This window comes from Leucoraja erinacea, unplaced genomic scaffold, assembly GCF_028641065.1.
Source record: "Leucoraja erinacea ecotype New England unplaced genomic scaffold, Leri_hhj_1 Leri_903S, whole genome shotgun sequence".
Classification (NCBI taxonomy): domain Eukaryota; kingdom Metazoa; phylum Chordata; class Chondrichthyes; order Rajiformes; family Rajidae; genus Leucoraja; species Leucoraja erinaceus.
The window spans coordinates 4,813-13,587 of NW_026576843.1; the positions used below are offsets into that span (position 1 = coordinate 4,813).

The 8,775-nt window shown below is 45.3% G+C and overlaps 1 protein-coding gene across 1 annotated transcript; it reads right to left on the reverse strand.

Moving 5' to 3' along the window:
* Window positions 1-3,174: 3,174 nt before the first annotated feature.
* LOC129695015 (zinc-binding protein A33-like) lies at window positions 3,175-8,523 on the reverse strand. The gene is made up of 6 exons (XM_055631775.1): window positions 7,695-8,523; window positions 7,513-7,608; window positions 6,410-6,643; window positions 5,730-5,752; window positions 5,516-5,634; window positions 3,175-3,968 (listed from the first exon to the last, which is right to left on the reverse strand). Exons 1-6 carry the CDS (start codon window positions 8,103-8,105, stop codon window positions 3,439-3,441), a joined length of 1,413 nt encoding a protein of 470 aa, XP_055487750.1. The 5' UTR covers window positions 8,106-8,523; the 3' UTR covers window positions 3,175-3,438.
* Between the last annotated feature and the right edge of the window lie 252 nt (window positions 8,524-8,775).

Below are 8,775 nucleotides of genomic sequence, written 5' to 3' on the forward strand. Positions count from 1 at the left end.
TACGTGGGTTTTGAATTACATTTTACTCAGATGCAAGCCAATGAATGGCATAATTGTTAGCTCTTAATTGGACATAATCAACCTCAGCAAATTGACAATATCCTATTGAAAGGCAGTGGGTGTTTAAGCTGTCAGGGCATTTTATTATTTGCCAAAATATACATCTCAATAACATAATGATAGAAAACCTACTTTTCCACACACCACTCGTAAGTCTGGAGATTTTATTATTGTTAAATTTAGTTTCAGAAGCATTTTCTTTTTGCATGTAAAAACCCACTTCAGCACCATGGGCGATTTTTAAAATTTTACAGCCAGATTTCTCACATCTGAAACTTTTTAGATACCAAAGGAATCAAGAAAAAACACAAATAATGCCTTACTGTTGATGAAATACAGTGAGCAAAGGCGAAATTAGCAATATTTTCAATCTTGATATCTGCACGGCCAATGTTCGCCAAGCACTTTAGCTGTTGTTGTCCCTTCAGCTCTCACTTCTCTGTACTTCATTTCACTTCACTTTTGGAATTCTGAAGTAGGATAGATCTCTCACGGTTACCCCGACTCCCACAATTATTTACAGCGCAGAAATTCAGCATTTTGGTGTTTTTTTTAACGGGTAAGAAAGTATGCGTTTCATGTATTAACAACATCCACCAGACGCTGGGATGTCCTCCAGATGGATTGAGCGGCTCCATGCGTCAAGCCCTATGACCCAGTGACCTTACGTGCAACCCCCGTATGCACACACACAGACTCTCAGACACACAGACTCACTCACACTTACACACACACACACGACTCACACGCAGACTCACACACACACACACACATTCACAACCAATACTAAAATGCCAAGTAACTTCAGAACGTGGTGAACATGCAGTGTGAAACCGTATTATTCAAATGTTTAAAAGTCAAGGCAAACAATTTGGCAAACACTTTACAAGCACTTCGAGGGGAATCACTGTCGAGTAGATGTGCGGTCAGTGTTATTCACAGCTCAGAGAGCCGTGACCCTCTTGCTTCCTCCATTTTGCAGAGACTGAGTGAGGCACCACACTTCCGGGTTTTATAGTCCCTGCCGCCAGCGGGGACAGCAGAGAGAATGGCAACATTTTTTAAAACATTAATAACTCTCTGATTTTTTCATCGATAGAAAAAATCTTCTGGTCCAGTCCGCGCAGGGGGACTCTTACGCGAGGTGGCCAAGAATGACAGCCCTAAGTGGCGGCGTTCTTTCGGAAATCACGAAACAGAAAGTGGTCAAGATCTTAGTATTAATAATATTAGGTTGGAATAAAAGTGAAATTATGCCAATAAAAGCACGACCCTTATCAACTCAAAATTTTTCCCTTCAGAATTGTTACCGAAAAGTTTAGATATCTCGGAATTTAGGTGACTAGAAAACCCTCCTCTCTATTTAAAACAAATTTCCCACATTAAGTATTAAACTATATGCCTAGATTCAATTTTGGAAAACACTTCCTTTTTCCCTTATACTGTAGGTAGAGTAAATGCCTGCAACTCCTATATTTATTTCAATCAATACTGATATATCTCCCCAAAAGTTTAAAAAAAATGTGTTTCTACTATCACCAACTTTATTTGGGACTACAAAACCCATAGAATACATAAAATACATTTGTGTAAATCCAAAGAGAACGGAGGATTAGCTCTTCCTAATTTTCTTTTCTACTACTGGGCGACTAACATTAAAATATAATCTTCTGGATGGATACATGTGAACAGGTAAATTGGTTAAAAATGGAGAGGGAAGATTGTTTGCCTTTTAACATAGGCTCGATTCTTCTATCTCCAATACATTTGAATAAGTCAACGTATGAGCAAAATCCGATAATACACAGCACCCTACATATCTGGAAACAGTGGAAATTAAGTCTTAAACTGAGAAATTTGTCTCTCCTGCCTATTGCCAACAATCCCTCGTTTAAACCGTCTACTTTAGATAGGGTGTTCAAGAAGGAACGGCAGATGCTGGAAAATCAAAGGTACATAAAAATGCTGGAGAAACTCAGCGGGTGCAGCAGCATCTATGGAGCAAAGGAAATAGGTAACGTTTCGGGCTGAAACCCTTCTTCTGACTGATAGGGGGTGGCGGGGAGAAGGAAGGAAAAAGGAGGAGGAGGAGCCCGAGGGCTGGGGGATGGGAGGAGACAGCCCTTTTCAAATGGCAGGAAAGTTGCCCCCGTTAGATTCTGGGATTTATTTTGAGAAATGGACTGAAGTCTTGGAGGCTTCTTTCATTTCCAATGATATCACTGCAGAGGAGACATCATGGTTCATATTAGGCTTAGGACGAGAGGGTTATCACACCTTACGTACGTTGCTGTGGCCAGCAACACCCAGGGATAAAATGAACGAGGAGTGTAAGGAGGCATTAATGGGTCATTTCTCGCCAAAACCCCCAAGGGCATCCAGAGACAAGGAGCCTGAACTAAAGAGGGCAGGGAGCCCCTCAAAGGACAAGCGGGAGGTGCAAAGTGACAAGTGGACAAAGGTCAGGTGGACAAAAGTCAAGTGCAAACGGACAAACGACAAGTGCAAAGGGACATAGCCACCAGAGGGCTAACTATTCAAGCTGCATTCAGGGGATATGAAGGTATGGAGAGAGATCCGGTACAAACAGAAGTCAGCAACGGCTAATACAAGCAGCATTTACAATGTAAATTTAGAGTAAACCGTCTCTACAAGGCAATGAGATTGGCAGCTATAATAGTACCAACTCCCTCTCCCCGGGCCCCACACTCCCTCTCCCCGGGCCCCACATTCCCTCTCCCCGCTGCCCCGGGCCACGCACTCCCTCTCCCCGCTGGAAGCAAGATGGCGGAACAAGACAGCGGGGGCTGGTTGCTAAAATGGGTCCTATAATCACCCATGAATCTGCCCATGAGCGTACTACGCATTTGCGTGAGAGTAACCCATCTTGCTCTGCTCTAAGATCTTTGGTTTTACCTGCCTCCAAGTTAAAGGGGGGGGGAGTGTTAGGTATGTAATGTAATTAACATATTTGATGTCTTGCGCAATGGTACTTATGCGCAGGGGAGACTCAAGGTGGTGTCCTGGAATTAAGAAGTTTGTTAGTTTTACTCCCGTGTCTGAGTGTTATTAAAAGCCAGTTCTAAGTATCAAATACACAACAGTATTTCTGTTCCGTTGCCGGACGCGGTTAACGCATTAAAATGAACGGATCGACAGACAGACAGACAGCTCTGATTTCAGTTGCTGTTTATTTCACTCTTCCCACATTTACATTCCCGCTGGTTTTATTTCTGCGCTCACTGGGGTTTGTTTCACGACGAGGAATTTGGGGATTAAATGGGAGCTGTTTGTTCAGCGCCGACCTGTTGTCCATCGGGTTTCTGCCCCACAGCCCCTGAGCCCCGCTCCTGACGCCGGTCCCGGGACCCGACACTTTTACACACCCGGAGCGGAACCGGAGCAGATTCTCAGCCAGTTTCCATCCCAAGTGCTGAAGTAAGGATAAAGTTTCTCCGTGAATTTATTCCCAGTGAAGGTGTGGAGATGGGACTTGGTGTCCGCGTCGTAAAATGAAACTGTCCCGGACTCGTAACTGAGATAAACTCCCACCCTCCCGGGGATGGGACGGGCGGGGAGAAGGGATGGAGGGGAGTTGAATGCATTCAACTCGTCATCCTGCCGCCTGATGCTCCAGAATCCAGTCTCCGGGATCAGTGCGACCCGTCTCTTCCTCTCCACAGACTCTGCGGCGACTCCCAGACTCCAGCGCCGACTCCCCGCCACCTCCACCTTCCAGTAATGTCTCCCCGATGTGAATCCCTCCGATCCCAGCACACACTCCCAGTATGTAAACCTCTTCCCGGTGTCAGGGAGACGCCTCTCGGTCCCGGTGTATTTCACCCTCTTCCGATCCTTAGACACCTTGAGCCCCGCATGCGCTGTTTCCACATCCAGGGTGACGGAGACTGGGGGGAGAAGCAGAGAATCAGAGAGTCCCCGGGGGTCGGGGGGAGACCCGGGCACAGGCGGCGGACAACTGACACCTTGCCCGGGGTTTCACCCACAACCACATCGGGTGGACAACAGACATCATTCTAGGAGTTTGTCAACCGGGGAGGAGAGGGGGAATTCAGCGGGTTATCGGGAACGGGAGGGGGCGGGGACGTGCGGACGGGGAAAACGAATCCGTAAAATGAGGGTGAACGAGAGATTGCGGGTGAGGATGGAGAAATAAGGCGGGTATTCAAATATCTTGCCAGTAGATGGCGAAGGGGAGGCAGATTGGAAGATGAGGAGACGGATGTGAGTGGTAATTAGAGGTGGTTATAGAGGATGTAGGGATGTGGGGTTGAGTTGCCGTGATCATACTGAACGGGAGTGGACTGGACAGGCGAGGCCATCTGCTACTGTTTACTTGCTTTCTATAATGGAGCGTGGATTTGATGCGTCTGTACAACCAAGAACATTCTGATCTGATTGTGAAACAATATATGAACTTCACTGGGGGACTTGACAACGTTTTGCATGTAAGATTTCCAGAAATCGAATGCAGGTGGGATCCAAGACGAGTTGGTAAAATGGACTCACAATTGGCTTGGTGGTTGGAGGTAGAAGGATGATTTTGCTGCATGGAGGTCTGGGACTGATGGTGTGCAGCAGAGATCGGGGCTGCAACCTTTGCTGTTTATTTTATGTTTTCATGGGTTTGATGTGAATGTAGGAGGTGTTTGTGGAGAACAGGTAATGTTGTGGATACCAAAGAAGTCTGTCAAAGTCTGCAGCAGGATATAGGCTCGATCATCTAAACCTTATTGTCATGCAGGTATATCATTACTGGAGGACACAGTTTTCTTCACACAAAGGGTTGTAAATACCTGGAATATTTTGCCAGAGGAGGTGGTGGAATCAGATGTAATCACTACATGTAAGAGGCATCGCAATTTAACAAACGAGGTGTAGAATAATATGGTTCTAATGTGGGCAAATGGGATTTGTGTGGCTGGGAAAAAAGGTGGACAAGAATGTGATGGGCTGAAGGGCCTGACTCTGTAATGTACAACCATGGCTCTCTGGCTCCAAGAACACTGACTGACTGATTATCCACAGCCACCGGGTGTGCAGGGAATTCCAAAGGTTGCCCAGTCTCTGTGTGTAGTAATGTCTCCTTGTCTCTGTCCTAAATGGTTCAGCCCACATTCTGAGAGGGTTTCTGCTGACTCCAGACCCCTCAGACAGGGGAAACATCCTCCCTGCTTCCAGCCCACTGAAGTCCTGTAAGGACTTTCACTGAGATCTCCTCTAATACACCTGAACTTTCGAGTACACAGGCCTAGTCTACGCAATTTCACCCAGCACAACAGACCCATTCTCCCAGGAGCAAGGATTTGTTCAAGTGCAAACAAACTTCACTCTCTGTCTCTGTGATGCTTCCTCCAGAGTCCATTAATCTTCACGTATAAATATTGCATAAAGATGTCTTAAACTAAAACAATGGGAAAGGTATTAGTTTTACCTCGTTTGGTGAGATCAGATGTTTCTTTCAATACCGTGTTGTAGAAAAAGGTGCGATCATAGTTTTCACTGGGCAACGCGCCATCTACCACCGATATTGTTTTGGTTTCATCACTAATCCTGCAAATATTTAACAGCTGCTTAGAAACTGAGCATTAGCTGTTTTAAGCTGTACTATAAAAACATACATTGTTTCAGTCAAAAGCATGTCCTACCTGCTCTTGCGACCAGCTTCCTCCTGAAATAAATAAAATACAAATCTCAATAGACTGAGATGGATCATGATCCTGACAGCGGGCATTTCACCAAATTGCAACAAAAAACCCTCTGATAATTCCCATTTCCCAACTCTTTGCCGCTGTCACACAGACAGAAAGTGGATATTGTCATAGAGACATCGAACACGGGGGAAAGCATTAGGAATGTGGATGAAAATAACTGCGAGTATGTAATTTACGAGTAAGACCGGGCAGGTCGTGGGATTTAATCTGGAGAAGGTGTCAGAGATAATGGGATGGAATATTTTAAGATCAGTGGCGGATTTAAATGGGTGGGGGTTGGAAATATTATCACTACTTTTGGGGATACTAAAAATTAAAGCTGAAATATAAGATGGCATTTAATAAATTTCACAAGAAATGCTGTAAACTGAATGTGGAACTAACAGGGTGGCCTGAAGACAATATTGCAGATAAATTGAAGTTGAAGTGGGATAAATACACAAGGACTCCTGGAATTTGGGGCATTATTGTCGGATGTAGTGAGTAGATGGAGCAGATGGAACATTGACCCAGTACTGAATTACTGGTAAATGCAGCATTTATTTCTGAAATTGTAACCTGTCACTTTGAGACTATGCACTTCCACTTCACCAAACTGTAGTGTAACCCCTCACCTTCAGAAATATCACGCCGTCCTTGTGGTCTATCTGTTCCTGTAACCTTGAGAGTTCCTCCTGAATGGAATTTAAATTCTTTTGTATCTCTTGAAGATTTTTCTCCATTGTTTTTACAATCTTCGCCTCATCTTCCCGGATATCTCCGAGTGCGCGCTGCTCTTTCTCAGTGAGAATCTGGTGCAGTTCAGCAAACTGGGATGTGGTCTGTATCTGAAGGTTGCGTGACTCTTCCTGTCAGATGAGAGATGAGAATCAATATATTATGTCACTCTGCTGTGTTTCTTCAGGACATGGAAGGTGACATTTGGCAACTGAATCTCTAGTCCTGAAGTGCAGAAATAGGCCCTTCGGCCCAACATGTCTATGCTGGGCTCTGTACGTATCTACACTAATCCCATTTACCTGTATTTAATCCATAGTTTTCATTACCTTGTCAATTCAAGGGCTCGTCTTGATAATTCTGAAATATTTGATGAACGTAATGTACAAGCACCTCATTCCCATTTCCCCAGTACAATTCCCTGCAACCTATTCCATTTCACGTGTCCATTAACACTCACTGGACAGAACCAGGTCACCAGAACTAGCAGACAGCAGCAACATTTAGAATGACTGACTTCATAGAGTCATAGAGCAAAGGGGGTTAGATACCGACCAACACGTCCCATCTGCGCTATTTCCACTTGTCTGCATTTGGTCACATGGTGCTAAAATCTTCTCTCCACGAAATTGTTCAAATATCTTTTAAATATTGTTATGGTACCTGAATCAACAACCTCCCCTGGCAGCTCGTTCCATATACCCACGATCAAAGTTGCCCTTAATGTTCATCTGTTCCCTCCCACCTTAAACCTATGCCCCCGCATGCTCAATGCCCCATTCAGGGTAGAAGACTGAGTATTCACCCTAACATTTTGTTTCGTGATATCATAGATCATTCTTCAGACTCCTGCGCTCCAGTGAGTGAAGTCCTTGGCTGCCCAAACGCTCCCAAGATCTCGTGTCCTCGACTACTGAGCTCTATAGAGGTGCCCATTATTACAGGCATCACTGGGATCAAAACTACACAAAATAATGAAATCGATAGTACAAAGCCTCACCTGAACTCCAGAAATCCTCTCTTTCTGTTTATGCTCCATTTTCTCGATCGCTAATTTCTTTTCTGTGAGAGATTTGAAAGAAGATTTCACCTGTTCCTGGGGTTGGGTTTCAGATAAGAGAATATGTCAGACAATAAAAAAAAAATTACACTATGAAGTGATCGAAGTTCATTTTGTTTTACCTTGTAGATTTCAACAGCTTCTTTAACCGGCATGAAGCTGTGAGACTTGTGTTCCCGCCCAGCTACACAAATCACACAGATCAGTTTCTTATCCGTTTCACAAAACAGCTTCAGTTCTTCTTGATGTTTCTCGCACTGAAGTTTATTTTCCTTCCCTTTGAGATTCATGCTCAGTGCTCGAGCTTTCTCAGACAGTCTCGCCAAGGCCCAATTTACTTTGAGGGTGCGGTCTGTAAACAACGCTCTACATTCCGGGCAGGAGTTTCTCCCCTCCCTGTCCCAACTCTGTGTGATACAGGAGCAGCAGAAGTTGTGCCCGCACTCCAGTATCACCGGATCGGTGAAGAAATCCAGGCAGATGGGACAAACTGCCTCGTCGGTCCAACTCTCGACCTGGTGTTTCGAAGCCATTTTATCTCCACTTCCTGGTTCAAAGTATTTTCTGTGACATGGAGCTGCTGAATATGGGCGGTCACGTGACCGTCACGGTGGCGCAGTGGTAGAGTTGCTACCTTACAGCGAATTGCTGCCCGAGGCCTGGGTTCAATCCTGACTACGGGTGCTGTCTGTATGGAGTTTGCATGTTTTCTCCGTGATCTCATAGGTATTCTCTAAGATCTCGGTATCCTCCCACACTCCAAGGCTTGATAAATGTAAAAAATTGGCTTGGTAAATGTAAAAAATATCCCTAACTAGACTAAGTGGGACCCGTTGGGTCCGAGCATCACACGGGAGGGCTGGTCACCCAACGCAATATTCCACTTCTCCACCAATTCCAAGAGTCTGGTTTCCAGAGGGCTAGTATGGACATTGTGGGCTGAATGGATTCTTGGGCTGGCAGCTCAGCGACTGAGGCCAGGCAGCTCAGTCACTGAGGCCAGGCAGCTCAGTCACTGAGGCCAGGCAGCTCGTGGTCTGACAGTGCAGTCACTCAGTTAAAAGGTGCGGAGGATTTTGTCGGTCGATGAAACATGGGAGAGATATTAATGTTTTTACAAAATTCCCCATTCTCTCTGCTGCCCCCGCTGGTGGCAGGGGGAGGGATTATAAAACCAGGAAGTGTCGTGCCTCATTCAGTCTC

Excerpts from the sequence above, each read along its gene's own strand:
- LOC129695015 (XM_055631775.1), bottom strand. The coding sequence starts at position 8,105 with ATGGCTTCGAAACACCAGGTCGAGAGTTGGACCGACGAGGCAGTTTGT. Across the intron at positions 6,644-7,512 it reads AGAGGATTTCTGGAGTTCAG|GAAGAGTCACGCAACCTTCA; the intron begins GTGAGGCTTTGT and ends CTCATCTGACAG. Across the intron at positions 5,753-6,409 it reads ACGGCGTGATATTTCTGAAG|GAGGAAGCTGGTCGCAAGAG; the intron begins GTGAGGGGTTAC and ends TATTTATTTCAG.